This window comes from Phoca vitulina, unplaced genomic scaffold (genome assembly GCF_004348235.1).
Source record: "Phoca vitulina isolate PV1807 unplaced genomic scaffold, GSC_HSeal_1.0 scaffold90, whole genome shotgun sequence".
NCBI lineage: Eukaryota > Metazoa > Chordata > Mammalia > Carnivora > Phocidae > Phoca > Phoca vitulina.
In genome coordinates, this window is record NW_022589793.1 from 1,618,511 (window position 1) to 1,644,645 (window position 26,135).

Genomic DNA, 26,135 nt, shown 5'->3' on the forward strand with positions numbered 1-26,135 from the left:
TCTCGAGGAGACCGAGCGGGGCCCGCGCCAGCGCCACCGTCCGGTCCGCGCGCCAGCCCGAGGGCCGCGCCGCCGCCGAGCGTTCGGGGCGCCGCGCTCCAACGACCGGGAATGGAGCTTCGGGCGCTGGGCGCACTCCGAAGCCGGCGCACGTGAGACCCGAGGAGCGCCGCCCGGGGCCCCGTGGCCCGGGACGGGGAGATGTGGGACGCGCAGCCGCCTGTGCCCCGAGAAGCCGCCGCCCCCGGGATCCCCGGGCATGGTGCGCGCCCCGGCCGGCAGCGCCCGGGGAAGACGGCGCCCCCCACGCCCGACCCGCGGGGCCGGGGCAGCGCCGCGCCAGCCCTCTAGGCGGCCGCAGGGCCACAGCAGCTCCGCCGCCGGCGCTCCCCGGAAACCATGACCCCCGGCGCGGGCCCATGGAGCCATGGCCTATAGGGTCCTGGGCCGCGCGGGGCCAGCTCAGCCGCGGAGGGCGCGCAGGCTGCTCTTCGCCTTCACGCTCTCGCTCTCCTGCACTTACCTGTGCTACAGCCTCCTGTGCTGCTGCGACGACCTGGGCCAGAGCCGCCTCCTCGGCGCGCCTCGGTGCCTCCGCGGCCCCGGCGCGGGCGGCCAGAAACTTCTCCCGAAGTCCCGCCCCTGCGATCCCGCGGGGCCCACGCCCAGCGCGCCGGGCGCTCCCAGCGCGCCCGCCGCCGCCGCCGCGCCCGCCCCTCGCCTCCCGGCTGCCAACCACTCGGGCTCGGCCAGGACGGGCACCAAGCGGCTGCCCCAAGCCCTCATCGTGGGCGTGAAGAAGGGGGGCACGCGGGCCGTGCTGGAGTTCATCCGCGTGCACCCGGACGTGAGGGCCTTGGGCACCGAGCCCCACTTCTTCGACAGGAACTACGGTCGCGGGCTGGACTGGTACAGGTGAGAGGGAGCGCCCCACTCCGCGCGCCGGGTCCCCAGTCGGGTCCATCCTTAGGGCCTCCTCCTGCGTCTTCTCTCCCCCTTAATCCAGCTCGTTGTGTGGGTTCAGGCTGACAGGTGGGGGGACTCCAGCAGGATTTACTCAGAACTTCCCAGGGATGGTGTAGACCACGCACTTTCTCGAACGGCAAAGGGCAGTTGTTTCTGGAGGCGCCGGAAGGGAAGGGGGGTCTCTAGCCAAACCTCAGGGCGAGCTGGTGGGCTGCCAGCTTGTCCAGCCTCTGGGGTGGAGCAGGGTGCCCGGGGAAGGGGGCCCTCTCCTGACCTTCGCCGATCTTTCCAGGCATCTGAAGGACCCTGAGCAGAGAAGGTCCGAATAGGGCCCCCTTGCGGCGGGGCTCCGCGCTGGCCCTAAGAGAGGTGTGGGGATGAGGAAGGTCCCTTCTGGAGGGTCATTCCCAGCTCCAGGTCTTTGCTGCTGTGCCTCGGCTGAGACCCCCAGACGCTCTGACCCTGCGGTAGTGGTCTTGGGTAGTGGCAAGGAACCCTGGATTTGAGTCATGCTGTCACTTAGCTTGAGCAAATACTTGAAACTCTTCGAGCCTCGATTTTCTCATCCATCACAATGGGCAGGAAAATCGTCCCTTCTCTCATCTGCTTTCCGAGGTCTTTCTAAAGTGCCTTCAAGGTGTAAAAAAGACATCTGCCCTGGGTGGTGCTTCCAAACCGGCAGCCAGGATGTGGAATTTGGGATATGGTGAGCACCTCAGATAAGGGTTGGCTAGATCCTAGGGACAGCCAGACTGTCCACTCCTCCGTTGCCCTGCCAGGGATGACAGTCACCCAGGCTGGTGGTGTCTGGGGATAGCCTGAAGCTTCTGGAAGGTGACCACCTCTCCTGTTAAGGGCCCATCCGCCTCCCAATCCCTGTATGGTTCTGTGGTGTAGGACTGGCCCAAACGTGGGCTGAGTCAGGGCGTCCCCCAGGGTGGTGTTGAACACATGGGTCACAGAATTCCCATCATTCACCTGACACCTTGAAGACCTTCTAGAAATGTCTCCATAGTCATAGAGCTGAGGAGTAACATGGTAGCTGACTAGAGTAACAGTAACTAGAGCTAATTTTTAAAAATTGTTTATAAAAATAAACCCTTTAGAGAGTAGAAGTCATAAGCATATTGGACAAATGAAAAATTCATTAGAAGGGGGACCCCACTGGGGTCATAATAAGGGGTCCTGGATTTGCAAGGGGGTAATGAGGCCGATAGGCCTGACCTGTAGTGTTCGTGGTTGTGGGGCCAAGGGATGGGACATGTACTGTCCTTAGGAGGCAGACACACACCCTGTCTCCAGTGGAGCTCAGCAGGGGATACGCGGCCTGTTGGTGGTCCCAGCACCATTATGTTGGCTTAATGGAGTAGAGTGACACAGAATGGTAGGTCTGGTGCTTTCCACGCTGTGACCCACAGGCATCCCATCTGGGTGTACGAGGTGTGTGAGGACAGCGCCAGAGCCAGACCCCAGGGTGAGGGAGGCAAATGCGAGGAGCAGCAGAACCCTGTGTGGGTCAGCCGTGGTCACACTCTAATGCACAGCAGGCTTTCCTCGATGGAAAATCTGAAGATTATTATGAAACCCTTTGCCAGTATGAAGTGCCTTTTAAGTGCAAAATAGCAAAATTCTGAGCATCTGGCTTTTAGATACTGTGTCCTCCAGTAAACACCAGTACCCTGCACCCAGTGTCTGCACTCCCCTCTCCCAGGTTCACCAGCAAACAGCTTACCCCAGGCTTCCTTCCCGGAGCCCGTGTCATTCAGGGATGGCTGCTTTTTATTTTTAACCTTGGCATGTGTGATTCTAAGCCAGCTTAGCTGTGAACCTTAGAGATGGGAGCCATGCCTTTTTTTTTTTTAATAGCACATTTGGATTCTGCTGAAATTCTCAGCTGAGTCTTGGTAGGTTTTATTTAGCCTTAAGCACACTGACAGGTCCACTTCTTTCCTCCACCCCACTTCCCAGGGTCTGAGTTACCCTCCCTCTCACGCTTTGCCTTTCTAGAACGATGAGCCCAGAGCTCTGGTGCAAACTGCCCCATCCCACCGCTTCCCCAGGAGGGCCGGGAGTGTACAGCTCAGGAAAGCACTGTGTGGTTTGCACTTCTCTTCGTTGCAGACCCACACCCTCAGAGTCCAGGGGTTTGGTTGTGGTTTGCCGTTTCTAGGTAAGGTAATGCTGCCCCATTTGGATGCTGTTTCCAGACTTTCCAGAACATTTCTCTGCCTGTGCTTTATCCTTTATTATTGCTCAAGAAATATGTATTAATTGCAGAAGTGACAGGGATTCCTGGGATCCTTTAAAACCCATGTTCTCACTTTATCCCCAAATTCTGTGAGTTCGGACAGCAGGTGATAGGATGCTCCTCTTTCTGCCCATGGCCCGTGTCATTTCACAGATGTAAAAACTGCAGCCCCCAAAACGGAGAGCATCTGAAATGGGGTCACAAAGCAAGTTGATGAGCCAGAAGTCACCGGCATGCAGTATCTACATGCTCACGTATGTGTGGGTGCGGGTGCGCGGGTGCGCATATTTCCAGCCAAGCGCTCTGGCCCCTGCTCTGCACAGCTTGCCACCGTAGGGCCAGTGTCCCCCGGGTAGACCTGGCCAAAGAGCACCCATGGCAGCAGACTGTGTTTCCCAGAGGCAGAGCTCAGCATGGCAGAGCAGCAGGCCATGCATCGCATTATAATCTGCCCATGGCCAAGCCCCCTGGGGACAACTTCCTGGGTCCCGAGGCCCCAGTACAGAGAGACAGTGGAAGAATCCAGCTTCACTCCCAACCCAAAGGAGAGCCTGCTTTCTGTGGAGGTAAGTCAGGAGGTGACACACGGTGCCTGAAGGCAGAGTGATACAGCTGGAGACCAGGAGGCAGAATCTGTGCCCGCCTTGTGTCGACCCCGAGCCCCTCCTGGGAACCAGCCCAGTTCGGGCCACCCTAGGAGAGCCCAGCCCTCTGCTTTGGGATCCCTCCCCTTAGAGGTTTCTCTGAGTTCCATCCCAAATGTGCGTGTCTGGCCTGGTTCCCCTCTCCCGGTTTCCTCCCCAAGGTGGCAGCTGGGCCTGCGGGGTGGGCTCAGCTGGATGCTCGGACAGGTGGGCAAAGCGACAGCAGGGAGGGAACCTGACGAGGGAACCAGGGAGGGCGCCCAGATGCTGTGGGATTGGCCGACCGTGGTCCTCCTGCGTCTCCGCTTCCTCCTGGAATGGGGCCGGTAGCGACCATCGCAGAAGGTTGTTTTGCAGAATGAATGAAACCCTGTGTGGGAAAGTGCGCTGGAAAAGTCTGGGGGGTATAAAGACAGGGCAGCCACGTTACACTCTTGCCGCCGTGGCTACCAGCTGCGTCCCTTCCAAGGCTTCTGGATTGCCGTCAGTGCTCTTAGTACTTTTAAAGCTATTGGGTTCCACCCCTGCTGCTGTTACCAGATGGGGCTGAGGAAATGACTAATTGCTAGAAAAGTAGTTCCATGATAGACGAGCTAGCATCCCGGTCTTAAGTTCTAGTTCCAGCTCTGGTTTAATTTGCTTTTTTATTTTTCGGTCTTCTTTCTCTCTCTGCTTTCCTCCCACTCTCCCTCCCCCCCTCCCTCGCTTCCTTCCTTTGGCATCGATAAACAGTCGCTTCGTGTTTTTGGGTGTCTGTTTGCTCACCTTTAAAAATGGAACTGATGTCTGACCTGCTTTACAATCTCGTGAAACTCGAGTAAGACAGAACATGCGAAGAGGCTGCTCCCAATCTGAGATCATATGTGGGATGCTCTCGTGTGAGGCAGAATTATTTGGGCCCTTCATCTTTCATCAGGAGATATACACGGTGCATGATCTAGTAGTTTTTTGAGTCTTAGGGGGAGCTGAGTTTTGTCCGAAGTGTTCTTGATTTTGCTAGTTTTTAGGGATGGCCGGGGGTGAGGGCGGGGTGTGAGGAGGAACCGAACCTTCTCTAAAATGCATTGAAATGCCACCATGAGCGAGTTAAGACACAATCGTTGACTCTGTGCTTTGGTGACGACGTTTTGATAGATAAGCCGGTCCTGTAAACTTTAGACGTCACATCTCAGGTTGTTTATTTGTTCAGCATCGATGGTGGTGTTGGGGACGGTGTAAGGCAGAGAAGACACAGCATGTGCCCGGGACGCAACTGTCTTAAGACACAGAATCAAAAGCCGAGAATACGGTCTATCACCGGTTCCAGCTCCTCTCAATCAAGAAGTGAGGTTCTAATAGCAAAGCCAAACTTTAGAAAGAACTAAGACCAAAGGCAGAACTAAGACCAAAGACTCTACCGTCTTTAACCAACTGAGCAACACCCGACACGGGCTGCTCGGTGCCTGTCAGGTGTGCAGAGATGCACGCGCACGCCCACCCCACACGGGTGCCCTTGCACGCGCGGTTACGTCTGTGCAGACCCAGGTCTTCGGAGGAGTTTTCCTGCCTCAGTCCAGGAGGATGTCATCCACGCTGATTAAAGGAAATCATTGAGTCCATAAATCCCCCGTCCTTCGTATGCTCGCTGTCAGCCTGGCGGCGCGCTGGAGATGTAATAGTTAGCTCTCGCCCGTGTCCAGTTGTCAGGCACCGAGGAACATGCAGGATGGGCAGGCAGGACTGGCAGGGCCCAGAGACGTGTCTTGAAGAGCTGGCTTCGCTCCCCGCTGGAGCCTCCAGGGACAGTGGGAGAGCTCACCCTAGGATGGGCTGTTCCCGCGGCCTCTGGTGTGTGGCTGTTTAGGGGGGAAAAGACCCCGACAGCCTTGGTGCTTTTCAGGTGCCCCACATTGTTAAGGCTGTTTTGGATGTGAAAATATCATTTATCAAAGATTCTAAGAGCACACTTCCCCCCACATTTTAACATCTCTGAAATGAGGGTATTTGATGGGGTCTTAGATGCAGTGAGGTAATGCTTCCATGTTGGGTGGAAACTCTCGCCCAGAGGTGCCTTCTGCCGTGGGGACCCACTGGACCCCCCCGAAGAGCCCGACGCTAGGTGGCAAGTGCCAGCCCAGGAGGGAGCCCCCAGGTTGCTGTCTCTGCGGCCAGCGGGGGCCTCTTCTGATGGGTCAGGGAGCTGTGCCCATCTCCCCGAAAACGTCCCTTCTGACATGAGAAAGTGCGGCCCGATTCCCACAAGGAAGGTAACAAGAGGCTATGGCGGGCACGTTCTCTGTGGGCTGCTGGACCGCCCAGATATTTGGAGGCACATCCCAGGAGTCCCTAACGGGCTCGGGGCAGAGTCGGCACCCAGCAGGTGCTGCCGCCCGCACCCTTGCTAATGCGCCCGTGCACCTGCCGCGTGGGTCCGGGGACGACCTCCTCCCCTTCGGTCAGACCTCCGTGAGTCAGCCCTGAATGCCTGAGTGACGGACTGCGTGGGGAGGGGTGGAAGCACACAGCCCTCTATCGGTCTGGGACCTCCGGAGGACTCGGAGGGCCCCGCAGTGGGGGGGGCGGGGGGCGGGTAGACGGGCACGCGGCCGGTGAGTCAGGCTGGAGGGGTCGGAGAGGTCGCAGCCGAGCTGAACCGGCGGGACTCCCTCTCTCCTCCAGAGCTGACCCCGGGGCGGGTTAATCCGTGTATTTGTCAAATGCCTACCATGTGCCAGGCTCCGTGCCAGGCTGCTCTAGGCCAGCCCTTGCTGCCACTTTGTTCTCCTCAGGGGCTGCGGTGCTTTGTAGTCCATGGGCAGCTTGACGAGGTGGGTAAAAGCCACCAGTGAGTGGAAATAACTTAGCATTTCAGACATAATTGCTGCCTGTCAAGCCACACAGCTGGGGTGTTGGCCCAGTGCTGCCCTCGCGGGGGGCGGCTTTCTCAGCAAGATAATGGCAGAGGGAGAGGGGCAAGGGGGTATTACTGGGCATGCTCTTCCAAGGCACCCGGGCCAGGGGTGCTGACCGGGTTATCTGGGGCTTGGGCGACATGTGGTTTCCCCGGGCACAAGTCCATTGGCGGTGTCTTCCCAAGCTTTGGAATCAGAGGCTCCGTGCCCATGACCACCAGCTCCCATGAGAAAGAAACCTGGGGCGTCTGCTCGGGGTGGAGGCGGGGGGCTGCTCCCTGCCATCTTCCGAGGGGCGCGTTTTCCAAGTGTCGGACATTCTTGTGCCACCTTCACGATATTTGCCAAACTCTGGCATTGGCCTCTGCTGTTTATGTTCTTGATATTTTTGTTTAGGTCAGCACGTTTGCAGATTGTGATTTTTTTTCTTAGAGAATTGGGCTTATTTTTTTTTTCTTCAGTGCGAATATTTTGAAAATATGATGCAAACTTCACAAGGATGTCCCGTGAAAATTATCCCCCTCCTTCCCACCCCTGTTTCTCTGCTGTATGGTCCCTCTTCCCAGAGCCATCACAGGTCCCCGCTTTTGCGTGTCCTTCTAGAGACGTGCTGTGCGTTTGTAAGCCCAACACCGGATAGGCAGAGAGAGTGAAAATACGTGTTTTTAAAAATCAACTTGATTTCAAAACCACCCTACATGGAAAACCAGCCTCATGCGCCATAATTAGAAGGGAATCATAAGAATAAATAGCTTGAAGACAAAACAGTGCCATTAAAGTTTGCTTCCTCAGATGGCTAGAATGTTCCCAGCCTGTGGCCTGCTGTGGCTTTGTCTAAAAGAGGGTACTAAGGGGGTGCCTGGGTGGCTCAGTCGTTAAGCGTCTGCCTTTGGCTCAGGTCATGGTCCCAGGGTCCTGGGATTGAGCCCTGCGTCAGGCTCCCTGCTCCACGGGAAGCCTGCTTCTCCCTCTCCCACTCCCCCTGCTTGTGTTCCCTCTCTCACTGTGTCTCTCTGTCAAATAAATAAAATCTTTAAAAAAATAAAAAAAAAAATAGAAGAGGGTACTAGGGGATACTAGTAAGAGCTAGTTAAATCTTAATTTCAGTGTGAGCCTTTCCTTTCTCCTTGATGTGGGAGAATGGAAGGAGTGGAAACAAAATGTAAAGAATAACAAATTTTCTCACAGTGAGAAGTAGTCAGTGATACTTCATAAATAATTCATAACTACCTGGTGATATTTAGTAGGTCTGTGGAGTACTCCAGATTACCGAGATGGGCCATCCAGCCGACATCCCATCTGGGGAAGCGCTGCTAGATTTTGCAGGAAATCCACCCTAAGTAAATCCAGGGAGGTTTCTAGCTTTCAGATTCCTTTGATGTGTTAATGATTGGAAGAGACAAGCCAAAGGAAAACTCCGAACAAATAAGAGCATTCAAGAAGTATTTTGACTTGCAATATTTACAAGGGAGTCTAGCCTTCAGAAGAACAGGGGTTCCCAGAATAAAGGGTATAGCAGGTATTTAAAGGGAAAAAAAAACCCCAACCCTCTCAAAGTTGCCATTGGTTTCTTCACTGTCCCCATGGGTGGAAAAACGGCGCTCCTCCCCACGATTATCGGATCTACGAAGGCAGTCACATACATACATGCAGGCGTCAGTGTGGCAAAAGTCAGACATAAAGTTGTTTCCACCAGGGACTCGGCAATTTATGGCAACTTATGGGAATGGGGCTCAAGCCTTTTTTTTTTTTTTTTTTTTTAATTTTGAGGCTCATGCAAGACAGGGTGTCTTTTTAAATTTTCAGGATGCAAAGTCCCTTCCACTCTGGGATGCATGATGTGAGACTTCAACCTAGTGGTGGGGCAAGGTGACACTTTGGCCTTCTCAGCTCCGTAGAGGGAGCTCCACAGGGGAAAATTGTCCCTGGATAGAACCGTATCCAGCAGCGGCAATTTAGAGGGTGTCTGTGACAGCAGGGCTCCCGGAGCTTGCCTTTAGTTGGGCAGATAGCCATCAGCGCTGATGAAGAGATGGCTTCCTATGAACTCAGTGCCCCCCTCCCCGCGCCCATCTAGGTACTCACAGCTGGGTGAAGGAGTCCCGCATCCTCCCCGAGGCTGGTGGAGGGAGATGCTCCAGGCATTGCAGCCCTGGCTCTTGGGGGAGCGGTGCTCCTGGGAGTGGGGGATGAGAAGAAGCATCTCACTGGAAGGAGGGAGAACAGCCCAGATTCAAAGGGCGTGGGCGAGATGACCTCAAAATGGGGGTAAGGAGGCAGAGAGCCCCAGGGCAGGCAGTTTGGGCTCAGTGATTAAAAACTTGGCTCTAGAACCAGAATGAACGGGTTGGGCTCTCACTTCTACCACCTGCCAGGTGTGCGCCCACCAGTCAGCCGCTTCTCTGTGCCTCAGTTCCATCTGCACACCAGGACGAATCACGTTGCCTTACCCTGTAAGCTTGCTGTGAGGATCAGATGAGTGATAACATGGACAAGTGCTCAGATTTATGGCATGTGGAAGGTGTCCAACAAGGGTTACCTGTCATTATTAGTCATTGATTTTTTTTTTCATCCAGTCTGTATTGAGCTGGAGATAAATAGGACATGGGTACTGCCACTGGGCTCTTCATGGTTTGATGCGGTTATGAGATGCTCATGGAAAATCAGATGGTGAGAGATACCATGTAGAGATCCAAGCAGAGCTATAGCAGCACAGAAAGAAGATGAAATCCAATTGGGAGAAATTTAGAAGGCTTCCTGGAGGAGGCAGTATGTTATTTGGGTCTCAGGGGGCAGAGAGGATTTCTCAAAGGGAGTGGCTGAAGTTGGTGGTGGGGAGGTCAAGGGTGTTTCTAAATACATTCATGCCATGATTTCACTTCTGATTTCAGTCCTGCATACATTTATTGACCATCGACTATGTACCAGGCACTGTGCCAAGCCCTGGAAAAGTGGAGATGGGAAATAGGATCTCTCCTTTAAAGAGCTGAAGGGCAAACAAGTGCAGGAGTGAGACTAGCAGAGGGACTGTGAGATCACGGTGGGATCACAGAGGAGGGGTCCCCACCCAGCGTGGGTTAGAGGCTTTGGGGGGCCGGTGCCTCAGCTTTAGGGATTTGGCCTTTGCCGTATCCTAGATCTGGCTGCTTCGCATCGTGTCGGTTCCAGCTCAGGTGTGACCTACTCAAAGACATCTGTGTCGGACACTGGGTACGGTGTGAAGGTTCATAGTCGGATATGCTGAGGGATTTTGCTGTGCCAAGGCGTGAGGACGGCCGTCAAGGAAGCCTGCGGTGGGCTGAGGATGGTAGTGGTGCTGGGGTTTGATCCTCATACACTTCCTGTGACAGCCCCTGGCTTGACTGGCCAAGGGTCTATCTGTAGGTGTCCTTGAACTAACCAAAGACAGGAAAATCATGTTCTACTGTAGCTTGGAGGCTGGGAGATGGCATAGTCCCTCTTTCTAGGGGTCTTTGAGGCTCTTTTTGCAATTGCAGTGTTCTTAAGTAACCTCTTGAGATCCTTTGAAGGTTGAATTAGCTTTGCTCCAACCCAGAAGAGGTACCTGCCCCTCAGGGTGTGTGTGTGTGTGTGTGTGTGTGTGTGTGTGTGTGTCCCAGTTTCTCATTCTCATTCCAGCCTCATCAGCATGCATGGCAAGATAACAGCCTTGCTGGTACTGCTAGATTTAGGGGGCTTGCGGGTGTGGGTCCCTTCAAACAGAACTGAACGCCGTAGCGCCTTCCTGCAAGGTAGTCGGGGTCTGCGTCTCCCTGACTTCCCCAGAGCTGCCGGAGCATGGGGAAATGTTCTCTGCTTTGGCAGCCTCTTTGCAGTGTTTCTGCTTTGATGGTTTTAATGAAGATATGAAATCACCTAACAGCTTTCATTTTGCTCAAGCGAGGTGGCTGAAAGTGGAGGTAGCATTTCCCAGGATCAATCCCATTTTCAGAAGTGGTTGGTTAAACTCTGCAGTTTATGGCCACTTCTGGCTGAAACCATGGGGGATCTGAATTATTAATTCCGTGAAAAATGAGTTAAGTCATTGCAAAGCTCCGCGGTGGCAAAATCCCTACTGGAGGTCCCCCCATCTGGTATTTTCTCTAGCACAGACCTCTCCCTTAACCAGAAATCCTGGAGCACCTTGGCCCGATTGCTATGTGTCCGTCATTTCTCCAGGAGAGAAAGAAGTTGACTTAACTCAATTCTTCTTTCCTGCCGAGGATAAAGAGGGGGAAATGGGCATAAATGAATCTGGAAGGTACTTCTATCAAAGCTGTTTTGATAGGCACTCAAATTTGGACATCATTCAAATGACAAGTGTGCCCTCACGGTCATCTCTCAAACATGAACCCCCGAGTACCTCTACCCTATCCGGGTGGCTGATGCCCAGGGAGGTGTGTAAAAGCATGGAGAGCCTTGAGCAGTGAGCAGGGGCAGTGACCGAACTGCCCAGACCTTGCATCTCGTGGAGGAACAGTTTGGAACAGTGATGGCATCACAAATTCAGATCCTTCAGGGACTCTGTAGACACATGTGTGAACGAATGAAGTTGGCTGTGGGACAGTGAAGAGAAGGGACGATAAGGACAAGTCCCAGTTAGAGAGGGCGCTGTCCCATTTAGGGGGGACAACCACTAGTTAATCTCAACAGATTTATTGCCAGATCTTCTAGGTTTTTTCCTTTTTTAGAACAAGCTTGAAATATGGCATCTTTTAAAAAAAGCGAATCTCAATTTATAATTGTGTCTTACTGATTGACAATTTCTGTAAAACATGTTTGGGGGCTGGATGTTACCTGTCACTGTCCTTTCGTGACTTTGATGGGCTGGGTCGTCAAAACAGGCACTGCTGCTTGCCAGTCCTGCCTCGGGTGTGTATTCGCTGTGGGGTAAGTCACCACCATCCTAAGCTTTGCTTTCTGCTCTGCGAGATGGGGATGACATGTGTTCCTACCTCCCAGGTTGTACTGACTTGATGTCCTAAGTATGCATTAGATTTTATTTCTATTGTGATTCCCCCTTCCTGGATCGTGCTTGGAGGAGGTGTGACCATCACTAAGCTCTTGGGCATGCCTGGAAGATAAGAGGCATGACGTGGACCTTTGTCAGGGTGGGGAAAGCTGGAGTCTTCTCAGTCTTCAGTTGGACCAATAGGGAGGAGACGATTCTAGAGCCAGGATGACCTATGGTTGGAGAAACCCATGTGGTTCTAGAGCTGGCCCCCAGGGAGGGAACCCACAATCCCCTGTGCTCCTTGTTGTCATTCCTGTGGGTGCCCTGGAGTACCTGGAGGATGTTGAGTTGGTGACGCCATCCCTGCCCCCAAACTGCTGCGTGCAGCTCGGTCACTGTCCCCAGCGCGCAGAGCTGTTCAGAACAGCTTCGGGCTCTCCAGCCTTCTGCATCCTTCTTCTGGCCTTCATAACTGGATAGGGCAGAGCAGCTCAGCGGTCCATGCTTTAGAGATGACCTTGCTTGCACAGAAGGTGACTGCCTCTCTGACTCGGTGGTTTGGTGTAGACAGAAGTCCAACCTGGAGAGTGGATTTTGCTAACAAGGAGAGGCTAAGGGAAGGGCAAGGAGTGGACGTAAAGATCAGCCTGGAAGAATTTTTGTTCAGCCTTGATCAGGAGTTGGCACCTTCAGAACGACAGTGAAACACTGGGGTGAGGGCTGCAGAGGATGCTGGGGGGAGAGATCGGATGGAGCCGAGAAAGCAGCTGCCTGTGAGGAGGACCCATTGTGTCAGAGATGACACAGTTCCCTCTGAAGCCAAGCAAAACTTTCATGGGAAGGGCGGTCCATTGGGATCGGTTGCATGGTCAGTACTGAGAGCCCGGATGCTTGAACCGTCAGTGGAAGAGTGGGCTTTGTGGTGCCTGGGGGGCAGTCTTGTCTGCAAGCCTCCTCAGGCACTGGGTCTTCGTGGTTCTGTCTGAAATCTGACGGCACATCGAGACCTTCAGTCACTTGGGGACCATCTTCATGATTTACCTTTGGATGTGTCTACAGATACTGACTTCACATGACTTTAAAGTCCACTCATAACTTTTACTTTAAAACCGATTTACTCAAACATGAAACTTCGCGTCACCATCATATGTGAGAATCCCCACTAGCCCGGAGTAGATAATTGTCATAAACACAAAGTCTGTAGAAACCAAACCACGCGCTTCAGTCTCAGCCCATACTCAGCCTGAGGCACTCTCGTTCTTTCTGATGAGGAGAGAGGGAACGAAACCCATTAGAGAGGCGTTAACAACATTTTAACACCTAAGACTCTCCATCGTGTAATCGGAAGATTTGAACAGAAAGAAAAAGGAAAGGTCATTATTTTCTAGGGATGTGATTAGGTGGCATTTCAAGTTGTGTCCGTGGGCCCCCTACATTTTTCTTTTTCAGCTGGTGGTACACACCACCAAAGTGTGTGTATATTGGGGGACACGCTGGCCAACCCCCTCAGATCCCTCTTGCTTTGAAGTCGCTGTATTATTTTATCGTACTTGCTTGTCATGGTCCATCAACAGCTTGGGAGGGACTGGCTGACATTACAAAGTCTGGGTGGTTTCAAAAGCTGTGATTCCAATTTTAATTGCAAATTGATGGGGCATCATGGGAAAAGCGAATGGAGACGTGAAGAACTGGAGGAAAAGATCCAGCTCTGCTGTATTTTTAGATTTTTCTTTTCCCCCCCTGGATCGGTGTTGTATAATTTTATCTGGACTCTGGGTTTGGTAAGTTCCAGTACCTTCTCTCTATTACCTGAGGGCTAACCCAAACTTGCTTTACAATTCCAATTTAAACAACCTACGTAAAACCTTTATCTGTTGCTCCTTAAAAAAACAAAAAACAAAAAACTGTGACTTGGATGAATGTCAGAGGCATTATGCCGAGTGAAAGAAAGGTTATGTACTGTATGATTCCATTTATATGATACTCTCAAACAGACAAAACTACAGGGGTAGAGAACAAATCAGTGGTTGCCAGGGTTGAGGACAGGGGGAGGGTATGATTATAAAGAGGCAGATAAGGGGATTTTTGGGGGGTGATGGGGCCATTCTGTATCCTGACTGTGATGGCGGTCACATGAATCTATACGTGTGTTAAAATTCATAGAGCTGAACACCAGTCAAAAGTCTATTTCACTGTGTAATACTTTTAAAGATTTAAAAAAAAACCCAAAACTTGATTTTAAAAAAAACATCCAGGATTGTAGAACTCTGCAGCGGATGGGCATGCTATGCCCCAAATCCTAAGTACCAAAAAGCGACCCAGTTCCCATGTGTTTGGAGTTCACCAGCCTCCCTCACTTCCATCCTGATCGCGAATTAGAAGCAGTAACCGCCCCCCCCCCCCGCCCCCGCCGCCGTCCCAGCGTCCGGTCCTGAATGATGCTAGGATCTGAAGCAAAGGTTGGGAAGTTTGCACTGAGGTCTGGGGCCACCGTGGCCAGCACAGACGTCCAGCCAGGCTTCCCCCTGAGGGGCTGAGGTCAGGACTGTGGGAAGCAGCAGTGGGAAATGCACCTTGTAATCAGAGTGCCTGCTGGTGGACAGCAGATCTGCCTGGGATTCCCAGGGACAGTTGGAAGAGATGTAGCATGGGGGAAAAATGGGTCACAAACCACGGTTGGAAGAAGAATCCAAGGATTCCCCCCAAACAGAACAGTTCACAATGTACTGACAACGAGTCTAACCTCCCAGCCACCAGACAGCCTAAGGACTAAGCTAGAGGCGTCCCCTTGCTCCCCCCACTCTCCACCCCCAGCCAACCCAGCAGGGACAAACAGCTCTCGAATGCACCGCCTCCAGCCAAAGCACCCCCAGAGCTGGGGAAGAGCACCGTGGACTGGAGGTGCCCACATTTCCCTCTTCCCAGTACTTGGTAAAGAACCATGCTTCCCAGAGCCCTACGGGCCACAAGGCTTCACTTCCCAGCCACGGCTAAAGATGCGCACCCAGTCATGTTCTCTCTTCCCATGGTGTCTGAAGTTGGGCACGGAGACCATGCGTACAACAGAGAGCAGCCACGAAAGCCACCAGGCTCCCCTAGCATCCTTCCCCAAACGGCACTTCCTACTGGGCTTGGTTTGAATGGGTTTTTAGGTGGCTAAGACGCTACTGGGGTGGTGCTCCACAGCCTCCTGGGCTGGAGGCAGAAGTGTGCGCATTGCCAGCCTGTGGGCGGCGATCGGATTCACGAAGTGGCTGCAAGTACTCTGGAGCCCGAATAGCTGGAGAAGGAGGGCATGGGGTGGGGGGGGGGGGGGCATGCCCAGGGGGTAAATGAACGCAGCGACGGGGAGGGGCGAAGGGTGGTCTGTGCGTTGACCACAATGGCGCAGGGGGCGTGCGCATGGGTACGTTCCTGGTGCCCCCCCCGCCCAGCCTCCCTTCCTCCGCTGAGGGAAAGACCATTTCTATTTCTCGACGTTACCTGGTCTATTTGGGCTCTTACACAGTCGGCTTCAGTAAATCATATTAACCTATTTTAAAAATGATGATCATACTACACATCAAGGTGTCTGACATCGGTCACTGTCCTCAGGGTCCCCAGCATACAAATATTCAGGCTTTTCTGATTATGATTCATCTCTAAGTAAAGAAGTAAGAAAACACACACACACAAAGATAATAGCCACATGGTGGAATTCAGCAGAGTGGGTAAAGAATACACGCCGATATGGGACATTCTCAGGATCTATTGTTCAGGTGAGAAAAGAGCGAGGCGAAAAACACACTTTGTGTGAAATGGCGGGGGGATAATATATTTCTGAACTTTCTTACTTTTGCGTACATAAATTTTGAAAGGATACACAAGAAGCTGGGTGGATGGGGATGGGGTAGGAGGGAGATTGTCACTACACACCTTTTATTTTTTTTGAGCTATGTGAGTATATTCTTTGAAAAATGAAAATAGAAACTGCACATTGTGGCAAAATAAGGAAACTGATAAAAGGGTTAAAAAGTACCCCCAGAATGGTACTTCCAGTTGGAACCACTGTTAGCATTCTGCTTTTTACTCCCCCAGACACATCTATACCGTTCTATGCATGCACATATATTATTTTACATCATTTTATGACTTGCGATTTCATTTAACAGTATGACATGGCTAGCCTTCCCTCACAGTACACGTGGATCTACAGGATCATAGTAAGTGCCTTCAGTTAGACCATTATCTATTTCATCACATCTCTTATTGACAGACACTTCAATTGTCCTCACGTTTTATTATTTAAAAATAAAAACAGCAGCAAGCATCTTGTCCATTTTCTTTTCCCTGAGGATCAATCTCTTACAGAAGAGTTTCTGGGTTTGAGAATAAGTATACATAAAAGAAAAAAAAGTTTTTGATAGAAATTGCCAGCCCTCCCCTACCCCATGACAATATGGCGGAGGCATTTCTACTCCACTGGCAGAGCCGAAAAGGGCTTTTCCAAAACCTCATAACCTTGTCAGCGCTGATTATCAACAACCGATTTGATCTTTGCCAATCTAACACATGAAAATAATCTCCTTTTGGGGTGCCTGGGTGGCTCAGATGGTTAAGCGTCTGCCTTCGGCTCGGGTCATGGTCCCAGGGTCCTGGGATTGAGCCCCACATCGGGCTCCCTGCTTGGCGGGGAGCCTGCTTCTCCCTCTCCCTCTACTGTTCCCCCTGCTTGTGCTCTCTTGCTCTCTCTGTCAAATAAATAAATAAAATCTTCAAAAAAAAATCTCCTTTTAATTTGAAAAATTTTGATAGCAATTTAAACATGTCTACTGCCCATTTGTATTTATTTTCTGAAAATTTTGGCTAATTGTTTTTACCTCCGGAGATTTTTCTTTCTCTTTTTCAAAGAGATGGTGAGGGGTTTAGGATGCTCATTCTGGGTTCACTTCATGCTTTTAGCATCATCTTATTTCATGTGTGTTTCTGGGTGAATAGAATTTGGCTGGCTTTTATATTTTTCTGCAGTCTGATAATCATCTTTCAATAAGAGTTTGCTTGTTTATGTGTGTTCTGATTATCAACCGATTTGGATTTTTTTCTATCATTTATTTTGTTCATTTTCCTTCTTTTTTCCCCCCTCTCCTGACTCTGCTATTGGATCAGTGGAGCTTTCTTGTTTTCCCTCTACTGGAGTGGAAGTTATACAAGCTATTTCTGTGCATTTAATGGTTGCCCTTACATCTGACCAAACAAAGCCTTCGCAAAAAGTAATCGAGGATCATGACTCCCAACCTTTCCCCACCCCAACACTGTCCATGTTATGGTTGCCCAGTATTTTATTCCACTTCTGTGATTTTAATGTTCATCAAAATAATGCCTACATTGTCTAAACAGTTAAATAATATCATAAGGCTTATCACCAAAACTGCAGCCCACCGCCTGACTCCCGACATTCTGATTCACATGCAATGGAGCAACCAATTTTGATTCCTTGGGCTTTCTCAGACTTCTGTGTTCCTCCATATTACCAAGTAATATGTTTATATTGCCACGTCTTATGAATCACAAAAAGGCTAACCTTGGGAGCTCACATTGCACCTCTCAATTGCTCAGGTAAATGAAGAATTTCAAAACTGCAGGTGTGCAATATGTAAAAAGTAATGATAATGTGTATAATAATATGTTGAAACCAGTCGGATGTAGCTGGATGCTGGATGCTAGAGCACCTTGGCTTCTTTATGACATGAAAAAGATGAATTGACTAAGGATTCTGCCCCAGAAGTTAGCCAAATGATGAAACAAACATAAGGAAGGAGTCCTTTGGAAAGATAAAAACAGAAGATTAATCTAGGAAAGCAGTAACCTTGATTTAAAAAAAATAATAAACCCAAGAACTGATTCTTTGAAAGATCAGTAAAATCAACAAACACCAATGGTATCTAATCAAGAAAAAAATAAAATAAAGCTAACACAAATATGCAAAATTAGGAATGAGAAAGAGCATGTAACCACAGACTTTTAAAAATCCCCAAAGGACTTAAGCATCTTTATGATGCTGCAAAAGAAGTAGGTAAAATCTAATATTTAGTCCTCATAAAGCACTCTGTGTATCTTAAAGATATTTTCTTAGCATGATCTTGAAAACCATTTTCAAGCTAATTTTCAGCACGGCGGCCTGGGCGGGGAGTGGGGGAGCATTTTCCCCAGACTCTCTGCTGGTAAATCGTGGACATGCTCAAGAAAATGTAGGTGCGGGAGGAGTTAGACAAGGACTACAGCTAAAAGCCACAGTCTTAGCGGAGAACTGAGGAAAGGTCATGCCCAGGAGCCACAGAAAACAGGCAGCCTTAGCCACTGTTGCAGGGGATTTTGCTGCTAAGTAATTGTTACTAAATCATCTCCTGTAATGCGTCTTCTGTTTCAGATGCTACATTTGATGTCCTACTTCAGCTTCGAAACCGTAGTAACAGCAGAAGTCTGTGTTTACGGGTACCGAGCCTCACCTTCCTTTCTCCATAATTAATACCTTTCTTTAGTTGTTCATTTTTATCTCTCAACCAGTGGACGAACTCTTAGGAAGAAAAAAATTTTTTTTCAGTTAGTGTTTTAATTTGAGTCCTTTGCGGATTCAGAGACACTCTTCCTGCTTTTCTCATGCGTGGGCAATAATCTGGCAGAATTAAAAATTTTAGGACAACATCTTTTCAAAAATACCTCTGAAGATGTGGTCGTATTATCTTAGGGTGTGTGTGTCTGTGTGTGTCTGTGTATGTGTATCCGTGTGTGTGTTTCTGTGTATATGGCAGAGGAGAAGTTTGATGTCAGCTGGATTCATTTTTTTCCCTCTGCAGACAAACTATTTCATTTTCCCCTGCCTAGATGCTTATACAATTTTTCTCTATTGTTTCAATTAAAACATTTCATCAGGATGTGTTCAGGTGTGGTTCCTGACTTCACATCACCACTTCCTAGCACTTCTGATCAATAGCACCCACCTTATCTAATCATCCGGATTCCCCATTAAATTTTTATTCAGGGGGGACCTGGGTGACTCAGTCAGTTAAGCATCTGCCTTCAGCTCAGGTCATGATCTCAGGGTCCTGGGATCCAGCTCCCTCATGGGGCTCCCTGCTCGGTGGGGAGTCTGCTTCTCCCTCTTCCTTTACCTCCCCCCCATGCTTGTGCTCACCCACTCATTCTCTCTCAAATAAATAAATAAAATCTTTTAAAAAATTTTTAAAAAATCTTAATCACTTTTGCAGATTTGTCCTCTTTGGTTCTCGCCTCTTCCAGGACTTTCTTCCTTTGCCTCTGATTGCTGTTTCTCTTGACTTGTTCTATTCACTGACCCATAGTTTGACACGTGGCATCTGGGGTTCCAGCTCCAGTCTTGGCTTTTCCGTTTCCCATCATTACTGGTTATTCTTCTGCAGCTGTTATTGCCCCTAGATCATTCCCTCTCCGTGGATGCACGGATGTAATGTTTTCTTGAGTCCCGTTGAGGACGCGGCCGGCGATTTTCTGACCTTACTTCTGTTTCTTGCTGCAACTCTGCTGCTTTGATGACATGCGCTCTGATTCCTCGTACCGAGTTTTTGAACTGCCTTTTCCTTCCATGTACCTGGTGATCTTTCTCCCCTCTCTGTGGCAGTAGACAGGTGACCCATTTACCTCTTTCCCATGGCCGAATCATATTCCGTCATGAATACATACGTCTTCCTTATCCATTCCCCTGTCAGTGGCCACTTGGGTTGTTTCCATGTCTTGGCTATTGTGGTCTCACCTTAATTACATCTTGTAAAAAAAAAAAAAAATCCTTGGAACTACTGGCACGTGAGTTAAGCGCGTCCCCAGGTCCCAGTGCAGACACAGACATCTCCTATTTCTGTCATTAGCAAAAGGGGCTGGCAAGGTGGAGTGAGGGACATTGAACATACAAGGAGGCCTTTTTACCTGAAACCAGCATTGTAACCGTCTTTTGCCTCCTGGAACTACCGGATTTCTTTGCGGTGTTTCCCACTGTAGTGCGGATTTTCAGTCTAACTCTCTTGCTGATGGACAGCCTCTTTCTTCTCCTTCCTTCTGTTGCGTCCCTGGGCTTTGTGCTTGCTCTCTCTCTAGGAAAGCATGCCCTCGCTGAGTGGGACAGGAGTTGTCCTCTTCTATCCAGAGTTTCTATCCAGTGTGACTCACCCGGGCACCTTACCTGGAGTGCATGAGCTTGGCACTCTTGACCTTACTATGTGTCTGAGTTTGGACAAGAACATGAGTGCAGGGAGTTTATTTAGGTAGTGATTCCTGAAAGCAGGACTGATAGAGAGGAGTGGGTGCAGGGAAGAGGAGGGGCTGGTTATGGATACCTGGTCGACGGTATGGTGACTGGAGCTCAGCCTTGCTGGGGAATCTGAGGACGTCTAAGGAATCATCTTAAATGGTGCTCAGGGTCCTGCGCCATGAGGGAAGGAAATCTCAGTCCAGTAGTGGTGTTCAAAGAATAAGAAACCCGTGTTCTAGGTTTGGTAAGTTCGTGGGCTTGCCTTTGACCTTGGGCAAATGACTTGAGTGTTCTTAGTGTCTTTGTTTTCTGTTATAGAATTACAGAGTTAGACTGGACTTGGGTGTCCTGAGAGGTGAATGTATCATGAACCGGGTGGTCTGGGGCGACCCTTGAGGGGATCTGGGATGACACGCGCTCATATTACATACATCAAAAAACATTGTGAGCACATGACTTTGTCAGTTTTCATTGCCTCCTTCTGATTATATCAAAGAGAAGGTCTCAGCTTGGTGTTCACAGGCCTGTAACACGTCCCCAGCAGCTCGACACCACCTGGGTAGAACTAAATCTTTTTCTCCTCTGTATTTGTTTATGGCAAGAGATACTGGTTTTTTATATGTGATTCTAACAACGTTTTAGGGGAAAAAAACCCAAAAACCTAAAGACAGAGACTTATGTAAGCAAAATTAAAGAAAAAGAAAAAAGTGAGTGGATTTTAAAGAGAAACATGAAATAAACACAAGTGCAAGAATATGGCCAGAATTGTGCAAGTTGTATATGACTGACTAAATTTGGAGAAAATCAACTTAAGGATCCTTCCAGCTCAAGGATCTCTCTGAGCAAAAATTTATCACGCAGTTGGGACTCCGAATACAACATTCCATGGCCTGGGATTTGGAACGATCCGTTTTGGACGCTCTGGAATGCGTTCCCAGCAAACCACCCTTCAGGTGCAGTATCGGCAACATGGGATCAAAGAGGCATTTTTGACAGTTGGAGGACGCTTCTGTCTCCTACAGGAGCCACAGAGCAGGCCCTCAAAAATCATAACCGGTAAATTGCCTCTTCGGCTGTTTGACATCCTTGTGTAGTTCAGGCCAGGTGTGCTTGTTGCTGCAGCGTTTGGGCCGACCTCCTCGCTGGGGAGAAAATCGTTAGGAATAGCTATCGATTAGGTGTCCACGGCTGCTGAAACTCAGCAGCGGAAGCTCCTAGAGCCACATTTATGAAAGGCCAGGGGTCATAAAGAAGGGCAAGAATGTGCTTGAGAGAGGGGGAGGCAATTTGCTCAAAGGACAACGGCGTGTGGAGACAGGCAGTCCCTGAAACGTCCGTTCTTCCTTCTTGCAGGTGTAGGGTGGGCGGTTCAGGTGTCACCTGGCGTGTGCCCCGTTGCCGTTTGCAGGGGAGGAGAGGGGTCCCGGGGTGCTCGTTCTTCCTGGGAAATCCTGCCGTGGTGTCATTACCATAGGACTCACGGGTGTGGTGATGCTGACCTTCTGGTTTCGCTGCGCAAGCCCAGGACTGCCCAGCCCAGCCCAGCGCTGCTTTTCCCTGCCCAGCCACGAACCCCCAGCCCCCCATCTCACTGCCCCTACAACAGCCAACGCTGTCGCCCCATGTGTGCGCTGAGCTGTGATGGTCCCGGTCCCCCCCACCCCCCGCCGGCACCGCCTGTCGCTGGCTCTCTCCTCTGCGCCTAGCAAAGTGCCTGGCACCTAGTAACATAGGTACCTGTTTGTCGAAAGAGCGAGTGTGTGTTTGTGGGTGCCCCCCCCCGGGCAGGGCAGGATTGAGCAAAGTTCCCAGGCGCCCACCGAGGGCACACGCGCCCCTATGGCTCACAGCTGCGAAGGCGCGAAAGGGTGAAGAGCTTCTTGGGGAAATCTGGAAGGAGCTCTGGAAAAGAAAAAAAGCATACGTACGTAGTGAAGGAGGGGCACAACAATGTTCCTTTCTGCCTGCAGCTTCAGAATAGGTGTAATTTTGAATGGTCCGTCAATCACATTTGATACATGAAATCACACCTTAGAGCAGCATATCGCACGTTGCTTTCTTTTTGGCACAAAAGCAACTGCGTAGGTAACTCCCGTGAGTTAGGTGGACTTTCCTTTCCAGGGTGGCCGCGACTTCACTCTTTTTCTTCAACTCAAGGCAGCATATTAAATGCTGGGTTTTTGTTTTTGTTTTTTTAAGATGATACACAGTTTCTCTCCCTTGTCCCCAAAGATCAGATATACCCCTCACCTGCCACTCCTGCTAGTTAGAGTTAATGCCTTGGATGCTTCCAGCTCCATTTTGCTCATAAATTTCTCTGACAACATGCTGAAAGCTCTGTTCCCATCCCCCTCAAATTTATAAATACATACCCGCAACATTTTGCAGAGGATGCATCTTATTGCAATGGAAATTGATGGCCTTCGAATGCATGCGACAGGAGTATGATCTTGGCCAAGAGCTCTGTTTTTTCTACTTCTGCTTTTTCACATAAGTGGTCATTTTCTGGGGGGGTGCAGAACCCCCCAAATTATGCAAAATAAGACAAAGAGTGGCCTTCAGGTTTGCTCAAAAGGCAACTTTGGTGCCAGCGTTGCTGATGTTGTTCGCTTGCACAGAAGCGGAATTGCAGTGTGGCGCGCATGTCGTCTTTGACATCAAATCGATTCTGACTTTTTGGTTTTCATGGCGATGGGCACCTGCCTTAGAAAGGCAAGTAGAAGCAGATGGAATCAGGGATTCCACAGGCAGCTTCGCCCAAGGAGAGTGGCCTTGTGTCAAAGAGCATGAGATTTCCCCCAGACTCCCTAAGTGGAAATCACGCCACATCATTTCCGTTGCACGCATGTCAGGGAGGTCACCTCCAGCCCGGTCTGCATGTTCGTTGCTTGGCAAAGAAACTTCATTATTTCAGAGCTGCCGTCTGCTTTTGCAATTACCCAAAGGAGCTTGCAAAATAGGAATCCCGTGATGGTGTCAGGGTGCACTTAAGAGGTGAAGGCGAGCGGCCGGCTGCACGGGGAGGTAGCGGGACTGACATCCAGCCGCGTGCTAGGATCGGTGGCACAGTTCGCGTTCCCCCCGTGACCTGCCTCAAGCTGTCGGGGAAACGTCCGTGGCTGCAGAACTCTCCAGAGGCGCTGCTCCTCTCTCCTTTGCTGCTCCAAGCCACAAGGCGGCTCAAAAGCCTGTCTACTTCGACGACTCTGGAAGTTCTCTCTTCTGCCCGTGTTCTCTGAGGGGTCATCCTTGCCATTTTACCATAACCGTCTTAGAATGTATCAGGATCGTACCTTCTTCCCGAATAATACAGGAACCTCACCTACTAACTGCTGTCACCACCCCACGTCCATGTACCATGTAGGATTTCTGTTACAGCCCAGATCCTGTGATTTTTATTCCTGCCTTTTTGAAAGAGAGTAAATAGCTGTGTAGATTTATCCAGAGCTTTCCTAATTCCTTGGCTCACATTGCTTCTTTCTCCACCTCCTCCTTCTGAGTTGAATTGCTTTCTACCAAAGTATGCGCTGTAGTTGTCTTGTTAGCAGTAAATATTCTGCCAATGACTTTTTTCCCCCTGAAAATGTCTTTATGTTGCCTTCACCCTTGATTAATAGTTAACAGAATTCTAGGTCGGTGGTTATTCTCCCGCAGATTCTGGAAGGTATAATTCTAGCATCTTCTGAAATTCCTTACTGTCATTGAGAATTCTGCTCTGAATCTAGTCATCATTCTTCTGGAGGGAACATGTGTGGTATCTCTGGTTGCTTTTTGCTATTTCTTTGGTGTTCTGTAATTTCTTTACAACGTATCTTAGTATGCACTAAGTAGGTTTTTATTTTCTTTTTTGATCAGGACACATTTTGCTTCCTTAAATCTGAGGGTTTAATGCCGTTTTGTCAGTTCTGGAAAATTCTCAGCCATCATCTCTCTGTTTTCGCTTCCACATTCTCTCCTTCCTCCTGTTAGACACTTGTTGCACCTGCTAATGAATGTTCCCTAGCACTTCACATTTTTACACTTTCCCGTTTTCCTTCCTTTAGGCTCTCTGTGTTGAACTATAGAAAATTTCCTTTGTATTTTTCATTTGTTTGAGAGTATCTGTTTTTAACAAGAAAGAGGCTCAATTTGGAAAGGCTAGAATTCTTCCAAAACTTGGATTTGCCTGGGGAGGTATTTCCCCCTATAATGTGCTGTTTTTTCATTTGTGTTCTTTTTTCTTTTAACCTCTTAAATTATATTAAAGATGTATTTATTTTTTGTCCTATTTTGAACCTTTCAAAAGCTTTCTATTTATTTTTAATTGAGGTTTCACCTTAAGAAAATAGTTATTTTACAGTTTCTTTTAAATTGCTTTATTATCAGAGCACCTGGGTAGCTCAGTTAAGCCTCTGCCTTTGGCTCAGGTTGTGATCCCAGGGTCCTGGGATGGAGCCCCACGTTGGGCTCAGCAGGGAGTCTGCTTCTCCCTCTCCCTTTGCCCTGCCCCCCTGCTTATGCTCCTGCTCGCTTTCTGTCTCTCTGTAAAATGAATAACTAAAAACATCTTTTTTAAAAAAATAAATTGCTGGGGCGCCTGGGTGGCTCAGTTGGTTAAGCATCTGCCTTCTACTCAGGTCATGATCCTGGGGTCCTGGGATCGAGCCCTGCATCAGGCTCCCTGCTCAGCGGAGAGTCTGCTTCTCCCTTTCTCTCTACCTCTACCTCTCCCCCTGCTCATGCTCACTCTCTCTCTCTCCAATAAATAACACAATAAAATCTTTAACAAAAATAAATTGCTTTATTATCTTTTTTTTTTAATTGCTTTATTATAGGGCGCCTGGGTGGCTTAGTCGGTTAAGCATCTGCCTTTGGCTCTCGTCATGATCCCAGGGTCCTGGGATCGAGCCCTGCATCAGGCTCCCTGCTCAGTGGGGAGTCTGCTTCTCCCTCTGCCCCTCCTCCTGCTCGTGCCCACGCGTGCAATGTGCTCTCTCTCTCTCAAATAAATAAATAAAATCTTTTAAAAAATTGCTTTATTATCTCAAGTTCTTTGGAAGATCCATTCCCTTTTTGTCGTATTTCTTACTCTCCATTACGATGGATCATTTCCTGGCGTGTTTTTTGTGATTTTTAAATTGCAAGCTCATCTTAGCCAGGGTGGTTTTTGCCCTGTGAGTTCCATGTGTCCCGGCTGTGGAAGTGTTTTCTACTGAGAGGCTTTGCATTTGCTCCTACCGCAAGGGGACAAACTCTTGTGTTAATTTCTTGCTCTGGAGTTCTTGTGTCCTAAACGCAAGTTCAGGGTTTCAGTTTCTTGAGACTTAGGTTCTCCTCCCTGAGCCCTGAGTAAAGACAATGTTTCAGGCGGTTCTGCTGGGCCAGCGAGAAGACTTTCTCTAGTGCCCCATCCCAACAATGGCAACCTCTTGAGGATTCCTGGCTCTAAGCAGGGGTCTTGATTCTAGGTACTCTCATGTGGTTAGGGTCCTTCTCCGGACATACCAACTCCTCAACTAAAGCCTGTTGGTGGTTTTTTGTCTCTTTTGGCCACTGTGGCACACTCTGACCGTCCGTGTTCTCTTCACTCCTGGCATTCAGGGATTCCCCTTTCTTTTCTGTGAACTCACCTATGTGTTTGTTATTGTAATCTTTCATCAAGCATTTCTGTTGGTAGGAAAGTTCACATTGGCTCAGACTACTTTGCTATGGGGCCTCATGATGTCTCTTTAAGTGTGGCTACATTTGCTTTCAATAAGAAACGTAGCAGAACAGTGAAGAGAAGGCTTTTGTGTTAAAGCAAATTCAGCTTTTGGTAAAGTTCGTCTTTTGAAATTGAGTTTTCTTCTCATTAACAAAAGACCCTTCTGGTGTGATGCTGCTTGAGGATGGACTGACATGAGTGGGCCCTTCAGACTGGTTACCATATTGGAGCAAGAGGACCAGTCAACACCAGCTAATATATTATTTTTGGCTTTAGTTGGTGGTGTCCCCAGCAGATCTCACTGCAAGCCCTTTCTGTCCTCCCACCTTTAATGCCTCCCTTGTTATATGCTTGACCTTACCCAGTACCCCGCGTAAGCTTAGTGAGATCCGGGTCATGTACTTGTGTCCTACCCCCCACCATGCCAAGCACATAGTTGGCAGTTCAAAAAAAAATCTGTACACATTCTATGAACTCATTTGTCATTGGAGA

At 49.6% G+C, this 26,135-nt stretch overlaps 1 protein-coding gene across 1 annotated transcript in view; it reads left to right on the plus strand.

Moving 5' to 3' along the window:
* Window positions 1-348: 348 nt before the first annotated feature.
* HS3ST2 (heparan sulfate-glucosamine 3-sulfotransferase 2) overlaps window positions 349-26,135 on the plus strand; it is a 93,682-nt gene continuing 67,895 nt past the window's right edge. The window contains exon 1 of the mRNA XM_032396196.1: window positions 349-915. Coding sequence (XP_032252087.1) covers window positions 428-915 — 488 coding nt within the window. The 5' untranslated portion in view covers window positions 349-427. The remainder of the gene's footprint in view (window positions 916-26,135) is intronic.